The 21,468-nt window shown below is 47.4% G+C and overlaps 1 protein-coding gene and 1 long non-coding RNA gene across 2 annotated transcripts in view; one reads left to right on the forward strand and one right to left on the reverse strand.

Moving 5' to 3' along the window:
- The window catches only part of KLF9 (KLF transcription factor 9), a 26,125-nt gene extending 23,861 nt beyond the window's left edge, over positions 1-2,264 (reverse strand). The window contains exon 1 of the mRNA XM_083353790.1: positions 1,712-2,264. Within this exon, the coding sequence (XP_083209916.1) occupies positions 1,712-2,237 (526 nt within the window). The 5' untranslated portion in view covers positions 2,238-2,264. The remainder of the gene's footprint in view (positions 1-1,711) is intronic.
- LOC310635146 lies at positions 2,125-9,678 on the forward strand. The gene is made up of 3 exons (XR_014491338.1): positions 2,125-2,263; positions 2,530-3,127; positions 8,909-9,678. It is a non-coding gene; the product is annotated as an uncharacterized lncRNA (long non-coding RNA).
- The last annotated feature ends 11,790 nt before the right edge of the window (positions 9,679-21,468 follow it).

The raw sequence follows: 21,468 nt of genomic DNA on the forward strand, positions 1-21,468 counted from the left end.
ACCATGTTGCTTGTGCTCTCAACAGGCCGTTTATCAGACCGTGCAACTATTGCCTAGATTGTTTTTCTTCCCTGCCAAAGGAAACCCCAAATAACATACAATAATATGACCACCCCAAGACCAGGCTCCTTGTGCTGGAAATGGAATACCACTCTATAATCACATGACCAACAAAAACACAGGCTAAAGTTGTGATGTGTGTTTTGTCAATGAGCCACCATAAATATATGTAGCCCCATGTGTCATCTTCAAAGCTTACTAACCACCTCATGTTTGATCACAGATGCTGCCAACACACCCACATACGACAACTGGGTACAATGTGCTTTGGTGGAAAAGATGGCATTCATTTCCCCCAATCATTTAGTCTTTCAAAGCTGCTCACTTTAAATATCCTAATCAGCGTTTATCTTTAAACATATTCACCAAGTGCTAGGAATGCACTTTCCTGTGCCTGCAAGACAGTACCAGATGTACTAAAAAAAACCAGAGAATTATAATCCATTATAATTGGCTGGGGTTTGAACCAAGAATAAGCAAATGTACCCTCAGAAGAAGCAACTTACTGATGATGCACTCAACAAGTTCAAAGCATACAAAAGAAGGCAATTAGGCAACATATGACGCAAGTGGCTCAAATGAAGACAGCTGCCATATTACTGAAGACTGAATGAAAATAACGAATTTCTCTTATAGACGGCGGTCACGTGTACCGCATGCATTTGGACATCATTAAACAAAACAGTCCCAAAACATGGACCTCAGGGCCTTCTGCTTTTGCTGCCATTATTCTTTCCCGCTTCCTTGTGTTTACATCCCAAGGCAATGAAAGCCAAGGAGTGCCACGTGGGAGTGTGAATTTGAAAAAAATACGTCAGCAATCCACGACAGCCACCAAGCCCGGCCACGCCCAGGTGGATTTTGTGGAATCCAGAGGAGGCCCCAAAGAAGCTAAGCCAGGCCTAGCATTAAAAAGTCTATTCTAGGGAGCAGCCAAAAGAAACATGAAGTTGGCTCCCGGTCTAGAATTTCATAAGAATTCTAACCCAGTATTGCCACGCTTGATACGAGAAAAAGTTAAAAGGGAGGATTATCATGCAATCCTAAAATAGGAGAAAACCCTATTAACTTCACCCATGCAGCCCCCTTGCCGGCTGACCCTCCTCCAACATCCTTTATAGATTGAGATGAAGGCTTCTGAAGGGAACAGCTCCTCTACTGGCGCCATCTGCTCAGTGTAAGCCACCACTACAGAACAGGGGAGGACGTGAAAGATTCCGGAGGGTGTCATCCACTCCAACACCCTCAGCTCCTCCATCCATCCATCCATCCATCCTCGGCGTTTTGACGCGTCATTTGCAATAACACCCCTGTGCCCAAATGCACGCAGCCTGCACCAGAGCGAGCTCAGGAGGAGAGAAGGCTGGGCAGGGCACGGGCAGGCGGGGAAGAGCGGCGCTAAGGCAACCGCGGCATTTTAAGGAGAGTTCAACTGAGGACAACCGACATACTTGAAGGAGGGGGAGGGAAAGCGAGCGGCTGCCTTCGCTGCCGCGGGAAAAGAGCTCAGCCCGGTTCCCTTTCCTAGTACTAATCCTTGCCTTTTGCAAACAGGTCCGACTCGCGGGCGATCCCCGCCCGCCGGCGCCCATCCCCCCCGCCCCCACCCCGCCCCCACCCCGCCGCGGGCGAGAGTGCCGCCGCCGCTCACCTGTATGCACTCGGTAGTGGGCTTTGAGGTGGGAGGACTTGCCGTACACTTTGCCACAGCCGCTGTAGGGGCACTTGTGTCTCTTTTCGGCCGCCAGCTTGGCTTTGGCCGGCCCTCCGCCGTGCAGGAGCGCCAAGGCGCCGGGCCCGCGGGCAGCCTCCTGGCCCTCGGCCGGGCTGTGGGAAGGGCTCGACCCCGATTCGGTGGTCACGTCGCTGTCGGAGCCGATGTCCTCGTCGGGGCTCTCCACGCTGTCGCTGCAGATGGAAGGGGCGGGGAGGGGTCTGTATTTGTTCAAGTCCAGCAAGCTCTTGGCGATGGTCACCAACGTGCAATAATCCTTCCAGGCGTCGCGGGGGTCGTTCATTTCCTTGGTCACGACGGCGGCGGCGGCGGCGGCGGCTTCCTCCTCGGGCATCTTCAGGACCTCGGCTTCGCGGGTCACGTCCGGCTGTGCCACGGAGCGGTTGGAAATGGAGACCAAGCACTGGGCAGCCACGAAGTCCATGTAAGCCACCGCTGACATCTTGCAGGCGACCGTCGGTCCCCGAGGTAATAATTTAAGAGGGGGAGGGGCAGGGCGAGGGCCCCGGGGCCAAACTTCCTCCGCGCTGCCTGCCTGTGGCCCCGCCGCCGCCGCCCAATCGCCCTCCGAGGGCCGGGTGGGTAGGTGTGACGAGCGCCGGGCGGCTGGTCGCCTTCCTTCAGGCTGCGGATCGCGGGTGGAGGTGGGGCGGGGTGGGGTGCCGTTGCAGCCAGGAGGGATCCACTGCCGGGGCTCGGCGTTTACATAACCACGACCGTCTGGGATTCCCAAGCCAGGAGAAGCCCCCGCTAGCCTACCTTTTGACCTCGGTCGCCGTCGTTTCCCGCGCCCCCACTCCGCAGAACTCCAGATCGGCGAGGCGTCGCGCGTGGGTCGTGCACTCCCGGACCCGCTTCAGAGGCTAGGCTGTGATAAGGCTCCCTTCTTCGGAAAACAGGGTCACGAGTGGTGGTTTCAAGTAATCCAAGTAGCACCAGCAGGGAGTTTTCCCTGTTCCTCTCCTTCTCCTTCTCCTCCTCCTCCTCTTCCTCCTCCCCCTCCTCCCCAACCCCGCGAGGGACGGAAAGCAGAAGAAAATCGGAAGGAGCTCGGGAAGAGCTCAGCAGTCCTCGCACCCGAGCCGCCGCCGCCGCTGCGCTTGCTTCTCCGCCCCCGCTTCGCGAGGCTTTCCAGCGCATTCACACACTCCTCAGAAGGCGCGGTGCTGAAACAGCAGCCCGAGCGTGAGGACTCTACGCAGCAGCAGCAGCAGCAGCGACTGAGGCTGGATCTGCCCACTGCCTGACTCACTCCCCCCTCGCCTACGGCTCCTCAATGTTCCAGCACAGCCCTGCTCAGGACCGATTTCGCAGAAGCCCATCACGCAAAAGGTTCTTCCAGCGAGCCCCCCCCCTCCGCCCCTCTACCCCCAATTGGTCAGCCGGGAGAGTGATTCAACTCTGTTTACCTTCTCCTCCTTCCACTCAGAGGGTCTCTTTTTGCACGAGGGGTGTGTCTACAGACGGGGACCTCGGCCAATCCGAAGGCTTCCTCCCGATGCCTCGTGCTACTCTCGACGCCTTGTAAGCCCCCACTTAAAAGGGCAATGAAGGGAAAGGCGGGAGAGTTTATCCCAGCGACACAGAGGCTGGGAAGCGCGGAGGAGAGCGCTCGCCGCCTCCAAATGGCTCGCCAGGCGGGGCCTCGGCCTTCCGCCGTGCGGGGACCCATCAGCCTCAACTCCCGCTCGCATCTTTTCCCGCCGGGACAAATTGCCGCACGTTCGACTAGCCAGGACTCCCAAGTTTGGTTTTCCGGCAGAAATCGGGTTAACTGCCTCACCGAAAGCCCTTATAGTCCCAGCAACCAGCTAACCAATCAAAAGTGCTTTGGCTGATGTCACTGACATTGGCTCCGCCAATGAAAAATACATTCCAAGCAGTCCTCACTTGTAAACTTAGGTCTGAGCATTAGTTGGGAAGAAGTGTTTTGAAAGTAAAATATAAACTTTTGTATAACTTTAGGAAGGGAGGGGGGAGGGATTGTGTAATTGCAGTACTATCCCTATATTTAGTTCACACATCCATTTGACAACTATAGATTTTGAATAATCGAGTCACTGATTCAAAACAAAAAGAGTCTAAAGAATGGCATCCTTCTATGTTGTGGAATGATCAGTGTAGGAATAAATACAGGTCGTCCTTGACTTATGACCACAACTGAGCCCAAAATTTCTGTAACTAAGCAATACAATTTTTAAGTGAGTTTTGCTCACTTCCCACTGTTTTAAGTGAATCACTGCAGTTATCAAGTTAGTATCATGGTTGTTAAGTGAATTTGGTCTCACCATAGATTTTGCTTGTCAGATGGCCACAAAAGGGATCGCCCTGGGACACTGCAATCATTATAAATACATACCAGTTGCAAAGCATCCTAATTTTGATCACTTGACCATATGGGGCTGTTGCAACAGTCATATAATAGGTAAAAGGTAAAGGTTTCCCTGCACATGTATGCTAGTCATTTCCAACTCTAGGGGCCGGTGCTCATCTCCGTTTCAAAGCCGAAGAGCCAGCGCTTGTCCGAGGACGTCTCCGTGGTCATGTGGCCAGCATGACTAGACGCCAAAGGCGCACGGAACGCTGTTACCTTCTCACCGTAGTGGTCCCTATTTTTCTACTTGCATTTTTATGTGCTTTCGAACTGCTAGGTTGGCAGAAGCTGGGACGAGTAACAGGTGCTCACTCTGTTACGCGGCACTCGGGATTCGACCTGCCAAACTGCCGAACTTCTGATCGACAAGCTCAGTGTCCTAACCCACTGAGCCACCGTGTCCCTTAGTCATATAATAAATGATCATAATTCACTTTTCCCAGTGTCATTGTAACTTTGAATGGTCATATACCTTGCCTTGAGAAAGCTGCCCCACCAAAATAATAATGCAAAAGATAGGGCAAAAATTTAGAAGCTGGGAGGAAAACAGCTAGCCAAAAAGAGAAATGTTACAATTGTTTCTCTTGTTATTATGAATAAGTGAACAGTTCAGGCCATTAATGAAGTTATTTTTAAATCACTCAATCACTTCTCATTCTTTGCTACCCATCATAGATCTCTGAGATTATCTTAAAGTAAATGCTTCCTCAATTATCATCAACTCAGTGATAATTTTTAATTATCTTGTTTCAGTTTGCCTTTGATACTTACAAGCTACAGAATCTTCTTTGGCCCTTGTATTATATGTCTAAAATGTTTAAACTTCAACTTCGTTACTAGTGTTTTGAGGAACAAATTGTGAGAACTAGATTACTGTATTACTGTATTAGTTAAGGTACCAGGCACCTGGAGATTGTAAATTTTAGTCCCATTTTAGGCAGCCAGCCCCTCTCTCATAGCCCTAGGAAAGAGGCAATGGCAAACAACTTCTGAAAATCTTACCAGGAAAACCACAGGGACTAATTGCCAGGAGTCAAAAACTGACTCAAAGGCACACACACAGAGACATCCCTATTGAATTATTTGTTCCTTTTATAGCCCAAGGTATTCTCCACAATTTCTCCAGCACAGCAATTCAAAAGCATACATTCTTCTTTTTGATAGCCCACCTGTCACAGCCATATGTTGCAACCGAAAAAACCATGGCCTTGACTATACATACCATGTTTGGCAGTTTGATGTATCTGCAATTCAGTATTTTGTATTGACTTGTCAAAGTCATTTACTCTTGTACCAGATGTTTCTTTATCTCATGTCTATAGTCATCATCCTGGTGAAGTTTTGAGAGTAGAAAGGAACAGTCTATAACAACTTTATTTTCTTTCCTGCCTGTTTGCATTGGGATGTATTGCTTGTTGACATACTGTATTCTTAGTTTTTGTTTTTGTTTATTGAGCAGGCTGTTTTTGCACCCTCTTCTTTCTTCTCAAACAATAGATTCCATAAGTCTTGCTTGTGCCCAGCCATTAAAATGCTATCATCAACATATTTGAGATTATTGACATTTTTCTGGCAACATAATGCCAACTTTTCTTTATTCTACTCCAGCATTTCTCCTAATATATTCTGTATATAAGTTAAATAAGTAAGTTGTCAACATCCTATCTTGACACAGATTTCCTTCTGAACTATTCAGTATTTGATTGTTGCTTCCTAGTTATTCTTCAAATTCTTCAGTATGCAAATAAGGTGGTCAAGAATGTGCCCCTGTTTTTAAGGGTTATCCATTGTTTGTTGTGGCCTACACAACCAAAGGTTTTTGTAGGATCAACAAAATAACAATTGAAGAGAATATATATAGCTCAGGGTTGAACTGTAGAGTCTTTGGTGCTCTGTGAGCTTGGTTGTTTGATTGCAGTAACTTCATAACTGAGTAGTAACATCATCAGTGCTAATGACTCCTGGGGTTTGCTCTGTTTATATGCAGCAGCTTTTTCTGCCAGTGTAATCTGCCCTGCTAAATTAATACCAGACAAACAATCAAGCAAAAAACAATATTAATCAAGGAAATACATCCCACCCCCAATATTGGTGGGGCCAAACTCCACAATTGACTTATTTTTGGAGCTTCCTTTCTTTTTCCATTTTCCACTACTAATTAGCAAAATTAATTTGAGTGGCTTTTCTATATCCAGTTCCTTCATCTGGAAGTTTTTGTTTGATGTCTGGATTACAAAATCTTGACCACTATCTTATCAAATTGTGAGATTAATTCAATTGGTGGTAGTTTGAACAATCTTTAGCACTGACTTTTTGGTACATTTAAATGAGTATATTTGGTATATTTAAACAAGTAATGCAATAATGTACTCTAATGGAAGGTATTATATTATTACATACAGTAGACATTTGAAAAAGTCCCATCTTGTTGACATCTCATATAACATACAACAACATATAAGTCTATAATAACACCCATCATTCCCAATTATCACAGCCAACTATCTGACTGAGCCATAAGACAGACATGTAATCTCTGGAGTGCCAGAGACAGATGTTTCTAAATTCCTCCTATTTTATAGTATAGACGGTGCAAAAAGCCAAGCTGACTGAGAGGTAATAGAGATTTGGTTTCATGGCAATGGCATGAGGACCCCTGGAAGGGTCTTCCAAACACCTGGAGAGGTCTGTTTAACCTTCCCTGAGAGTTCTTCCACTCTCACAAATAATCTTTTCTGTTGAAAGAGAGAGGGAGCCTTTCACCTGTCAAGCAGGTATATTGTCTCAGCTGCTGCTCTTGCCATATGAAAGGACCGTGTTGTTTTTACTAATTTGTTTAATGTGTTATTTATGTTTGTGTGTCTGTGAACTCTTGAGTGTTTTTCACTACCTTGAAAAGAATAATAAATTAATTTATTAAGTAATAAATAAATAAGATAGGATAGGATAGGATAGGATAGGATAGGATAGGATAGGATAGGATAGGATAGGATAGGACAGGATAGGATAGATCAGGGGTAGGCAACCTCGGCTCTTTTATGACTCATGGACTTCAACTCCCAGAATTCCTGAGCCAGCTATGCCATGAGTCATAAAAGAGCCAAGCTTGCTTACTTCTGGGCTAACCCCATTGGGGTAAGCCAGTTTCTCAGAGAGCCTTTGGGATTCTTCCAACAGCAGTCACCACAGGAAAAAAGGCTTCATATTATTTTTGGCTAGCATACTTAAATTTTTTAATGTAGGAAAAAATGCACAATGATCTATTTGAAGTTATAACAGCTGGCTCAGGAATTCTGGGAGTTGAAGTCCATGAGTCATAAAAGAGCCGAGGTTGCCTACCCCTGGGATAGATACTTTGGTTCATAATAAACTAAGAGAAGATCTCCACTTTGAACTATCCAAGTTTTTTCAGCTTAAATCTGAAGCAACTTGGCTTGGCTAACCCAGCCAAAGGTATCTTAAACTAGGTTTAAGCTGGGTTATTTCTGTTCTGCAGTTGCACTGTATAGAAGAGAAAAGAAATAAAATTATACCACGATTCATTGCTGATTACAGTTTGTCCCCAAGTGAACAAATGAGTGAAAAGCAGTGCATTTGTATCTGCATGTTTTGCCTATTAGGGAAAATACATCTTGGCCTTCCTTGGCCGTTAGTTGCTTGAATTCAGTCCAGCCATGAAAACAAATATAAGCTGGCAGTGGGCAATTCCTTTTGTACTTTAGACTTCATTACAGTATATTTTTATGAGATAACAATTTCCCTTGAATTAGACTAGTGATCTCATGCTATAAAAGCTTGGGATGTTTTTATTAAAGTAAAGATAGCTTCAGATATATAAATGCTTTAGACACATGTGATTCTAATTTACAACATATTTAATGATTCCAGCAAGGTTATGTTAAATATGCTAACCTAGGAACCAGAATAACATACTTTTAAGACCAGTAAAGGAGTTCAGGAAGCCCATTTTGTTTATTGTTAACATTTCCTAGATTACAGTACTGGCCTAATCTATTCCTTGTCTGTCCCATTCTTTAATTCTTTAGCTATTATTTCTATTTTTTAATGTTTATCAAATGTACAGTAATCCTTGATTTACAACGGTTCATTTAGTGGCCATTCAAAGTTACAATGGCACTGAAAAATGTGACTTATGACCCTCGTAGCATTCCCTATGGTCATGTGATCAAAATTCAGAGGCTTGGCAACTGACTCATAGTTATGACGGTTTTAGTGTCCCGGGGTCATGTGATCACATTTTGCAACATTCTGACAAGCATAGTCAATCAGGAAGCTAGATTCACTAAACAACTGCCATGATTCACTTAACAACTGTGGCAAGAAAGGTTATAAAATGAGTCAAAATTCACTTAACTATCTCACTTAGCAACATAAATTTTGGGCTCAATTGCGGTTCTACGCTAAGAACTACCTGTAAAGACCTCTGTCTGAATACAAGGTTGGCAATTATGTTTTTTCTAGTAGTGGTCCCAAATGAAATTGTTTGGGATTTTGTGTGAGTCATGAAACCATGATGTATAAATATTTGTTCAACTAGTGACAGTTGAACCATTCTGGACATTCACAGAATGGTTATAGGGTAGCATGAGTGACAAAAAGAAGAGGATCACTATGGCAAATCAGCATTTTATATAACATTTCAGAAGCATACAGTTTATACGTTAACTTTGGCAACCACCAGCAGTATCTGAGATCTTATATATCCATTTGTATAACAGTTAAAACACCCAATGAGAAGGAAGGATTCACTGAAGAAGAGCCTAATGCTGGGAAAGGTTGAGGGCAAGAGAAGAAGGGGACGACAGAGAATGAGGTGGCTGGATGGAGTCACTGAAGCAGTAGGGGTGAGCTTAAATGGACTCCAGAAGATGGAAGAGGACAGGAAGGCCTGGAGGAACGTTGTCCATGGGGTCGCAATGGGTCGGACATGACTTTGCAGCTAACAACAACAAATAACAGTTAAAAACTGTGTTCCTCAATATGCATTATTCATTGTATCCTTCTATGTTCCTCAATAACCATTGTTTCTCTTTCTTTATAGACGAGAGTTAATAATTAATTGAAATCTTCCCATAATAATTCCATATTCAAAGTTTTGTCTTGTGCTTTACCTTCCTATAGACACGTCGTATATTGCACCTTCCCATGCGTTTATATCTTGGAATTACATGAGTAGACAGCATACAAATGTGGACAAACAAATAACTATAACCTTGTATAGTTTATTAGAAAATTTTAAAACTTTATTTTAAATCAAAATCCTAAAGCTGTCACAAGCTAGTATGCAAACAGTAAAAGGTGAATAAGAACAAGTGCAGTACTCCTATTTATCTTCTATCACCCTTCCGAAATCTGATGGTCCATCTTGATATCCCCTCAATAACTTCAAACGCTTCTCTACCCTTAATAGAAATCTATGGAAGTTCCATACTTGTCTTCAAGCTCCCTGACACATGTGTGTGCACACACACATATATGTGCACACACAAACACACACACACACACACACACACACGGACAAAGAGAAGTACTGTGGTTTAATTTAGTAGGATAAAGAACCAAGGGTCTTAGTAAGAAAGCAAAAAGGAAACATCCATATGATAAATATAATTATCTATATAAAAATAATTTAATTATTGAGTTTATTGTTACATCTGAACCATACTGCAATATAACACATCATCTTTCCAGTTTTAGAGCATGAAGATCTTTCAGAAATACTGTAGAATTGAAGCCATTATTAATATGCACATATTTATTTTAAAAGAAATCTCACTTACTTCCCCTTATGTGTGCATATTATAATGATCTATACACCTATTTGGAAGTGAGGTCCACTGAATTCTCTGGGAACTTCTGAGTAGATAAAACTATTCTGGAAGATTGTGGCCTGATAACCACTTATCTGTAAGTCCAGATATGACATATGCACTGTTATTTTTTTTTCTTTCAGAGGATTTTTAGCATCTATTAAGACTTACCGAAGATGGATTGATTATATCCAGAATAAATATGGGACTAAAAAGTTTCATCTAGCATTTGAATAAGTACTGATGTGATATTTACATTGCTTGTAGTTATTTTATAAGAGTTAAAGTGCGATAGATTTAATATTTTATTGTTGTTTGCATAAGGTAGACTATGATTGCTTGTATTTTTATACCCTGTATTGAGCTCTGGGAAGTCGGGGAGGGGGGAGGGGGAAGGGAGGGAGGTGTTGGGGAGGGTTGGGGAGAGGGGAGGGGGTTGGGAGGGGTTTTGTCTTTTTAAAAAAAATGTATTGTAAAACTTTTCAATAAAAAAAACTTACCCAAACAAATCTTATAAGCAGTTTCATGATCTCCTTATATAGATATTTCATATATTTGCATATGCCTTAAATATGTTTCTTGTATTGTTAATGAAGTTGGCATGCAAAATGCTTAGCAGTGGTTTTCTTGGTCATTTTTAGAGCAACTTTTTAAAGCTGATGAAAATGGCCTGTTATTTTAAGGTAAGATGTTATTAGGAATGAAATAATATTTAGACAGTTGATCAGTTTTGTGGCCTAGCTCTTAACCAGGGACATTTCCTGACTCCTGATTTACAGCATTATCCAACCATTGCTGTGCCTATACAACAGATATGTCAAACTCGTGACATCACATGACATCACATGACATATCAGAGCTTTTTCCCCATTGCCGGCAATGGGGTGGGCGCGGTTTCATCGTGATGCGACTGGCCCGTGGGCCGGCAGTTTGACACCCCTGCTATATAACAAAACATAAAGACAGCTTTGGAATACCTGAGTGATATTATGGGACACTACAAAAAGGGAAGAGATAGCTCAATGAAGTAAGAAACAACCACAGAAGGGTCCCTGTTATAGCTGTTCCAAATTTCATTTTCCTTTTATCTATGTAGTCTGGTCATTTTCCCTCCAGATGTAAGCTGATATTTGATTAGGCAAAACTATGGCAAAACTAAAAAGTTTAGGGTTTGGGAAAGGCTGAGATAATGCATGATTTACATGCATGATGATCTATTTTATTACAAGATAAAACTAGGATACTGAAAGTTTTAACTATGTACTTAATTATTATATGAAGTGCACAAACTGGCTATTTGTTTCTGCTGTTTAATAATACATGTAGCCAGAATGTCCAAAGCTAGTTTCCCAAGACACTCCTGAGATACACTGTTTGTTTAAAAAGACTAATCTGATCTATTTACAGGAACAAAAGCTACATATGGAAAGGCTGAACAAGCCATTCCCTACTCTGTTTGCCTAGTTACTGCTTCCTCTATGAAGGCAGGCCTCCAGTGCAAAGGTTATGAGGGTAAAAAATGGGTAAGGTCTGTTGCATAATTATCAGAAGAACATTCCAAAACAATTGGGTGGGTGGGGAGGAACAGAATATCCCCTCCAGAAGAAGATAAAGAGGGAATTGATATTAATGTTAATGGTGAGGCAAAGCAGATAAGAAAGCTACATTTTCAGGATTTAGTAGGCTTCCAGTAAATGCATTTGGTTTTTTTCAAACAAAAGATACCCTACCCCCCAAAATTTGCAAAACAACAGAACAGTTGAAGTTGTTCCCTGCCTTGCAGGGAGATCAATTCTCTTTTGGAAAAGAAGCAAGGAAGGCAGCTTTGTGCTGCTTGCATGCTAGGAAAGTGACTGGGTTTATAATCTTCCCAGCTAACACCCAGCATTCCTGGTGTGTCACCCAACATAACTTTGTTTACAGAAGTTTTTACAGCAAATTCTGACTATTCAATGCAGAGCGAACATTGGTGGGGCCGCACCAATAGACTGCACTGCAGGCTGCAGATGTACGTGCATCCGAGCCACATGCTGTTCAGGCAAAAGTACAGACATCGCCCTTTTAAAGCTGTTCTGCAGGCGGCAGAAGGGAGGAGGAGAAGGAGAAGGAGTGGAGTTCATCTGAGGACACAGTCCCAGTTCTCAGAAATCCCTTCGCTGCTGGAACATCGAGCTCCCTTTACTGCAGTTGAACAAACTGCCCTAGATTGGGGGCTGGTGAGCCCGCCCCCAGCTTGTGCATGAAGCTCAGGGCGTCCATACCCACGTGAGCTGCACTGAAATTAGCACCTCCAACTCCGAGACAGAAACAGATAGAAGAGGGAGCTGGATGGGGAGGAAAGAGGAGGGCAGCTCAGTGACAGCTAAGGTAGCTGCGTGACATCTAGCCTAAGGCCACGCTACTTTCATCCAGGGGAAATGCTGGATTGCGTTCTCCCCTTTTCGGCTTCAGGGCTGAAGGCGGCTCTTTCATACAACCTGACGCCGGCGTTTGTACTTTTCAGGGGCAAATACGCGCGAACAGCCGGCAAAATTGGCGCGAGGTAAATCGACTGCCCGCCACCTTACGCCGCGCCCTTCCCGCTCTCGCTGCGAGAGCAGTTTCTGTGAAATGCAAATGTTTGGGAAGCGGCTGCTGCAACAAGGTATTTTGAGGTAGCCAACTCCACCCTTTCACACGCACGCTCACCCTTGCGGTGGTGGTGGAAGACTTTGGGTCACTCCAAGCGCGCGGGCTCAATAAAATAAGGAAACGAATCTAAGCCCATGCCTATTTATAAATAGAAGGATTAGACCCCGGAGGAATTAACCCCAGTGGTTCTTCTGGTTGTTGTTTTTTTTAAAAAAAACCCGCCCCCTGCATTTCCCTCCATTGTGACACGCGTGTACGCAAACGACACATTTGCAATTATCTGTATACTGTGGAGCTTCCTTCCCCCCTAGCTGATTCAGATGGGTGCGTTTCCTGAAGAGGGTGTGTTGTGTGGTGTAGTATGTGTGTTAACAGTGTGTTCCATCTCCTCCCCCGCCCTCCTCCTCCCCCCCTCCCTCTCGCTCAAATACTGTATGTAAAAGCCTCTCCGTCCGGCCACGTCCCGGGTGGTTGCCTCTGTTAGTCTCCCTTTTTCCTTTCTGGAGGTGATCTAAAGCGCGCCACATCAAGCCTGCTCGTGCAGGCACCCTCCCACGCCCACTGGCCCCTTTCCAAAGGGGACCTTCAGGATCCGAGTCCGGACGGGCTCGGCGACGCTTGCTCTAGCAGAGCGCTGTGGGGGCTCGTCGGGTGGGGTGACTTTGGTGACCAGAGATTGCCGAGCAGCGCCCAGAATGAAAAATGTCTGTAGAGAAACGCGAGTTCTGGAAAGAAACAGGTTGTTCTGGCAAATGATAATCTTCGCCTCAGCCTTTGAGGCCCACGCCCCCTCCTAGCATTATTTCAGATATCTCCCCCTGCGCGGCGTGACATCAACGGTCTCGACCCCCGCCCCATTGCTCCGCTTCTCCTACTTGTCCCCTCCGTTCCTCCCCCCTCTCCTGCCCGCGCTTCCTCCCCCGGCGTTTCGCTTCCATCCCGGCCGCCCACCTCCTCCCTTGCCGCCTGTCACACCCCTCCTTTCCGTCCCCGCCTCGCAGCCGCGGTGGCGGCGGCAGTCGCCTCCTTCCTCTCCTTAGCTCCGGCCCCTCCCTCCGTCTCCTCCCCGTTTCACCTCAAATAACCCCCCGTTCTCTCCTCGCCGCCCTCCCTCCCTCCGCCTCGCAGCCTCCCGCATGCCTCCATGTTGTACACACGGAAAGAGCGCGCTCGCCGGCTCGGCTTTGCCCGCAGCCTGCCGCACCCCTCAAGCCCACGGCCCCCGCGCGGGGGGTTGTCAGGAGAGGGAGCACCCAAGGCTGACGGAGGCCAGGGAGCCCTCCGCCCCCCCCCCGCATTTTCCACTTCACTTTGCACGGCGTTTCTCCCCGGCCGCCGCCCCTCCGGAGCAACCGTGCGCTTGGCACTGGCGGGGGCGCCACATCCAGTCTCCGCCTCAAGGGCAGCGCGGGCGAGGAGGGGGGGGGCAGCCTCTCCCTGCCCCCCCTCCCTCCCTCCCCAAGCCGGATGCAAAAGCGCCTTCTGAAAGCGGAGAGGGGAGGAGGGGCGCCGCAGCTGTCGCTTCCCCCCACCCCCCTCTGGAAGCCGCGGCTGGTATTGCCGGCGCTTCGCTTGTGTTTAGCTTCTCTGTTTACTTTCGCTCTTCCCTCGCTGGGCAGCCCCGAGCGCCAAACACGCGCAGCCGGCAGTCATGAGATTTCCCTGGAAAGGGTGTCGCCGCGGTTGTGGGCTCTTTACGTGGGAAGGGTTACGCCAGAGCTGGGTGAAATCCAGCGCGCGCGGCGGGGTGGGGTGGGGGGGGTGGAGTGGGGGTAGGGAGGAGAGGGAGAGAGAGCGAGAGACTTTGTGATGGTTTCAGATTACGCGGCCCGCTTTTGTGGGAATTTCTTCAGTCGCACGCAGGGCTCCCGCCGGTTTTGCTCGGCTCCGCGCTGGCTCGCGCGCGCCAGCCAGCGGGGGCGCCCGAGGAAAACAGTCCCCTCCCCTCGAGCTCCCCGGCTGGGGACCCCCCCCTTCCCCCCCTCCCCGAAGGGAAGGGCCGTGGGCATCGCGTGGCGGCTGCCGGACGCCCCTTTTCGGGAAGGAGGAATGTCTCTTCGTTCCAGCACATCAAAGCTGCATAGAACATGAGGAATCTACCTCAGCCACGTAGCGAGCATTCCGCAGAACAGGCTGTGCAAGCGGCGCCCGCGTCCCTTATCTTTTGATGCTTCCCCAAAAGATGCAGCCGAGCGCGCGGCTCCCACCGGCCTCCCCGCGGGGGGGCACCGACCGCGGCTGCCTTTCTGGGTGGGTGGGGGGCGATCCTGAGCCGTGGGCCAAGATCGCCTTCCAGCCAGAATCCCTATCTCGGGGATCTTGTTTGTTTACCCACTCGAGGACTGGAGGGAATTCGAGCTGAAGTGAAGCTATGATTTGGTTGCTGTTCTTCGGGCTTGGTGCATTTTTTTTTTCTTAAACAAAGGGCGTGCTGAAGATGCAGCGGTCCCTCTTCAGTTTGTTTCCTTTTAGTTTCACCAGCCACAGGCTGAGAATCTAAAGTAACTTTTTTTTTTAAAAAAAGGAGGATGCTGGAAACGGTACTCTAAATACTTTCTTGATTCTAGTCAGTTTGAAAGGGTAACTTAAAAAGGGGGAGCCTTGCTAGATTTTCATAATTTGTTCAGATTTCCCAGCATCAGGTTTGCATTACTTCACTTCTTCCTTGCTTCTTAGGGGCTATCTTAGTTTGTTTGTTTGATTGATTGATTGATAGCCTCTAGGACAGGGCTTTTCAACCTTTTCACCCATTGTACCACTTTTAGGATATTTATTTTATTTATTTTATTTTAATTCCATTTATATCCCGCCCTTCTCCGAAGACTCAGGGCGGCTTACAAGCTTAGCAGTAGCCTTCATTCTATGTATATGCCTGCTTATTAGGGCTTTCACACACCCCCAAGCGGCATTATTACAAAGTCAGCTTAATTGCCCCCAACAATCTGGGTCCTCATTTTACCTACCTCGGAAGGATGGAAGGCTGAGTCAACCTTGAGCCTGGTGGGATGCGAACCTGGCAACATCTGAGTACCACCAGTCACCTAGCAAGGTGTCAAAAACTTGATGACCAAAAAAAATAAGGAAAAAAGTGATGAAGTACAGGTAGTCCTCGATTTACAACAGTTTGCTTAGTGACTGTTCAAAGTTACGATGGCACTGAAAAAAGTGCCCCCCAAGCCACAGCCGAGCAAGACACCTGCCTGCCCACCTGGTGGCGCTCTTCCTCCTGTCCGAGGTTTTCATTGTGAGCATTTCTGTTGAGGATTGGCAACGGGGGTGGGGTGGGGGGGTGTTTGGTTTTTATTCCCCCCATCTGCTGGGTGGTTGCAGCAGGTTTTGGTCACTTCACATCACCCTGGGACACTGTGACCGTCATAAATATGAATCAGTTGCCAAGCATCTGAATGTAAATCAGAAGACCCTGGAGATGCTGCAACATTCCAGCTGATTGGTGCTTCTTCTGGGCTCAGAAGTGCCAGGATCAGCGCCGAGCTCCAGCTGGAGCCTGGCACTGTTCCTGGTGCTTCCGCTGAGCCCTGACAGCCCTGCAGCTCTAGCCATCTCTCGCTCAAGCTTGTGTGATGCTACCACCGGTTCAGCTCATTCCCCTCCCCTGCTACTTTTCTAGGATGGTCACATACCACCTGCCAGGTACCAATGTACAACAGGTGGTACCCGTACCACTGGTTGAAAAGCCCTGCTCTAGGAGTTCAAGATGACGTACAGAGTTCTCCCATTTCAGTTTTCACCACAATCAGCATTTTCTAAAATCATGCAGTGTTCATTGGTCAAATATATTAGTGCGACAGTCCCCATCCTTTCTGACACCAAGGACCTTTTTCAGAAGACAAATGGTCTTCTATAGACGGGTCTGGTTGTGGTTTCATGCGCCATCTAGATATCACGCATCTAGGCCCGGAGGTTGGGGGGCCCTTTATTAGATGTGAGAACAGGCTCTATATAAAGTCAGAGATGGGGAATGGTGAACAATTTTACAAGTTCCATTGTAGTGGTTGAAGTGATAACTAGGGATTCCCAGTGTATCACCCAATGATACCCTTTTGAAGATCCACATGTGCCAAAAATAAATAGTATCCATCAGAGGATAATCTAGAATAGAATTCACAAAACCCAGTTTTGGGTTTGGATTTCCCAGAATTAACAGCTGAAAGTACCTGAGAATTATGGGAAGTCTGGTCCCAGTGTGTATGGAGGGCACCAGGAGCATACTGTATTACCCTACTTAATTTTAGAAGAGATTTTGCAAGTGGGGTTGCGGACACGTATTTATTACTCGTGTCTTATGCTATGTTTTCTTTAGATGCCCTCCAGGTGTCTGGGCAATTCGCCAGCTACTGTGAGGATTCTGAGAATTCTGGGACACAAATTTAGAGGGGTACTGGGTTGGGTGGGGGGAGGGAAGAATGATAAAAAGTAATTTCATTGCATTCAGAAGCATCCACAATGACTTGGGATGGGGGTAGACTCTGGGCAATTGGAACATACAATACATCAACATATACATGTAGAAAGGCTTTGACCCCATGTAAGCTCAAGCAGCTTGGACACCTGCCCCACTGTGGATATCGTGAAGTTTCTCGGTTGCAAACATACAGCCTAAATTCCTCACGCTGAAAGGGAAAGCAGAAGTTCTGACTAGAGGTAAAGGTAAAGGTTCCCCCGCACGTGCGTGCTAGTCGTTTCCAACTCTAGGGGCCGGTGCTCATCTCCGTTTCAAAGCCGAAGAGCCAGCGCTTGTCCGAGGACGTCTCCATGGTCATGTGGCCGGCATTGTATTATATATGTAAACATTCCTTTATTCAATGTATATATATGTTAACAGTACAAATAAGAAGGCATCGCCTAGTATATATAAGTAAAACCGCCTGACAGAAATACACGCGGGAACTTTGACAGCTGTCAAAGTTCCTCGCACCACGCAGGCGCCACCACTGACAGCTCGCGGCTGTCAAACGCCGGACTACGGAGAAGCCTAAGCTGTCAAAGCACCCACCGTACAGCGCAGGCGCGACCGCTGACAGCTCGCGGCTGTCAAAACACCAAGACACGCGGAAGCCGGAGCTGTCAACAAAAGACGACGCGGATTGGTCCCTGCCTGACAGGGCGCCAAAATGAACACCGCTGATTGGTCCTCGCTACCAGCTGCCGGCTATAAAAGCCGGACAAGTTATTCTATGTTTGTCTTGCTCTTAATAAACCTGTTGTTGAACTAGCCTGTCGTCCCGAGTGGTCCTTCGGCTACTTCACTGGCGACGAGGGTGGGATCGCTCCGGAGCTGAAGTCACGGCCGAGGAAGAGAGTTCCCGGCAAGAGCTGTCACGGAAGTTTTAACTTCCATCGGAGCAACCCAGGACCGGACGACATGGCAAACTTCGGCCGTGTGAGGGAGTTTGATACCCGCCATCCCGAGAGATGGCAATCACACCTCGGCCAAGTCGAGGGATTTCTCCTCGTCAGTAAAATCACTGACGACCGAGCAAAGGCCGCCGCTCTGCTGTACATCAGCGGGCCCCCGGTGTACGACGCAGCCGTCGGGCTGTTCAGCCCAGTGCCCATCACGGAAGTCTCCTACGCTGACCTGGTGGACCAGCTGAACAAGTACTACATGCCAGCGCGTTCAGAACTGTACTGGCGGGTGCAATTCGCACAAAAGAAACAACGGCAGGACGAGCCCGCCAACGAATTCATTGCCGGGGTCAGACACGCCGCGCGGAACTGCTCCTTCCCCGACCTGGAAGACCGCATCAGAGACCAGGTGGTGATCGGTCTGAGGGACGAGAAGCTACAGAAGAAACTGACGTCCAAACCCGACATGAACCTGGCAGAGCTGACCAGGGAGATCATGGCATATGAACACAGCCACAAGAAGAAGCCGACGAACACGACCCCAGAGACCCCCGCGACCGTCTACCAGGAAAGCGCAACCTTCAGCGACAGCGGAGAGTCAGTAGACTTCACCGATGGAGAAGCCCTACAGCGCAGGATGGAGCACCGGCAGCCGAGGAGGGGAAAAACGTCGGACCGCCGCGGATCCAGGAACCCACCTCCGCCACCACCGCGTTACGAACAACGGGCCGCCTGTGCCAGCTGCGGGGGCAACCATGCCCGAGGAAGCTGCCGTTTTAGGAACGCGAAATGCCACAACTGCGGGAAGACTGGCCACATCAAGCCGGTGTGCCGCAGCAAGGGCCGGGACAACATCAATGAGGTGGAGGCAAACCCCCCAGGTAGGCCGGCTGCCCAGGCCAGCAGAGAAACCCCACCAGGCCCCCTGGTAGAGACAATTGACAGGGTAAACAGCATAAGCTCCAAGGTTAAGATCTGGGTCAGAATTCAGGGGGTGCCCTGCCACATGGAGGTAGATTCAGGGTCAGCAGTCTCATTAATTTCGCTGACAACCTATCAGGAAATCTGTCAGAAAGGCCGAAGACAAATCCCCCTGAAACAAACTCAGGTACACCTTGCAGACTTCCAGAAAACCCCTATTCCGTTGGAAGGGAAAGCCAAGGTCCTGGTGCAGTATAAGGGGTTCAAGGGTCCCCTGGAGGTTTTAGTTACGCCAGGGAACCGTACCAATTTAATAGGGCTAAACTGGTTCACTCCACTAGGCATCGCCTTAACGGGGGTTAATACCATTCAAACACCTAGCCTAGAAGCAGTTTGCGAAAAGTACACCGACGTTTTCGATGGCACTTTAGGGAAATATACAGGTTCCCCCATTTCCCTGCAACTAAATCCAGCAATTCAACCAATTAAAATAAGAGCTAGGAGGGTACCTTTCGCCCTTAAAGAAAAAATTGAAAACGAGCTTGACCGACTCGTGGGACTAGGGGTACTGGAGCCAACAGAAGGGGGAACCTGGGAGACCCCTATTGTCACCCCAATCAAACCTAATGGCGAAGTGAGACTGTGCGCGGACTATAAAGCGACAGTCAACCTAGCCCTCAGCCCCCATGCTTACCCGGTGCCAGCGGTAAGGGACGTATTTGCTTCCATCCGCTCTGGCACCATTTTCGCCAAGCTTGATCTCACACAGGCATATTTACAGCTGCCTGTCACAGACGACACCGCGGAAGCTCAAACTATTGTCACCCACCGCGGTGCTTTTAAAGTAAAGAGGCTACAATTCGGCATATCTGCAGCCCCGGGTATTTTTCAGGGCATCATGGAAAAGACCCTGAAGGGAATACCCGGGGTCTGCCCCTATTTCGACGATGTTCTCATCGCCGGGGAAAACGAAGCTAGTTTAGCTGACAGGTTGTCAGCTGTGCTGAGCCGGCTCAGAGAAGCCGGTCTCAAACTTAAGCGGGAGAAGTGCTCTATTGGAGTCACTTCTACAGAATTCCTAGGGTATAAAATTGATAGCCAGGGCATCCACCCCACCGCTGAAAAACTAATGGCTATTCAAACTGCACCCAGCCCTAGGAATAAGCAAGAGCTTCAATCCTTTTTGGGGCTGTTAAACTTTTACCATGCCTTCATTCCCCACAAAGCCACTATTGCAGAGCCGCTCCATAGGCTCCTAGACAAAGGTACAACTTGGTCCTGGACCAAGGAACATGAGAACAGTTTCCAATCGTTAAAAAAGCTTATCTGTCACAGCTCAACTATCACCCTTTTCAGGGAAGACACCCCAATATGCATCGCTTGCGATGCCTCTCCCTATGGAATCGGGGCGGTATTAAGTCACATATTCAAGGACGGTACACAAAGACCCATAGCTTTCTATTCACGCACTCTGACCAAAGCTGAAAGAAACTATGCACAAATTGACAGGGAAGCCCTAGCGATAGTGGCAGGGGTCAAAAAATTTCACGATTATCTGTATGGAAGACCATTTACTATATTTACAGATCACAAACCCCTGCTAGGCATATTTACTTGGAATAAAACTACTCCACAAATCCTCTCCCCGAGAATTTTAAGATGGTCAACATTTTTAGCAGCCTATTCTTATCAGCTAATACATAAACCAGGTAAAGAATTGGGCCATGCTGACTGCCTCAGCAGACTGCCCATACAAACCAGGGACTCAGACCCAGCCCCAGCCAGCGGGATTTTAGCAATCTCCCAACTTCCAGAATGCCCCCTGACTGCAAACATTATAGCCAATAATTCAACAAAAGATAAAATACTTGCCAGAGTCCTCAAATGGGCCACAACTGGGTGGCCAACTCAAAACCCACAACCCCAATTCCAACCTTATTATAACAGAAAAAATGAGATTTCAACACACAGAGGTTGCCTGCTATGGGGAAATAGGGTCATCATACCAGAGAAAAACATAGACCAAACATTGCACATTTTACATGAAGGGCACCCTGGAATTGTAAAAATGAAGGCGATGGCCAGAAGTTATGTGTGGTGGCCCGGCATAGATAAACAAATTGAACAGTATGTGGGTGGGTGTTACACCTGTCAGGAGACCAGGAATGAACCACCCCAGGCACCAATCCATAAATGGGAGACTACTAGGAACCCTTGGTCACGTATACATATAGATTTTGCAGGACCTATCCAGGGCCAAAGTTTCTTAATTGTAGTGGACAGCTATTCCAAATGGCTGGAAGTCACACCCCTTAGGAAAACAACGTCCACAGCCACTATTCAAGCCTTACGAAAAATATTCGCAACACACGGCCTACCTGATACCATAGTTTCTGACAATGGACCTCAATTCACCTCTCGTGAATTTCAGATCTTCGCTACGAGGAATTGTATTAGGCTGGTCACGTCTGCGCCGTTCCACCCATCGTCGAACGGAATGGCTGAAATTATGGTACGATACACAAAAGAAGCCTTGAAAAAATTTGTTA

The sequence above is a fragment of the Vipera ursinii genome (genome assembly GCF_947247035.1).
Source record: "Vipera ursinii genome assembly, chromosome: 2".
Classification (NCBI taxonomy): domain Eukaryota; kingdom Metazoa; phylum Chordata; class Lepidosauria; order Squamata; family Viperidae; genus Vipera; species Vipera ursinii.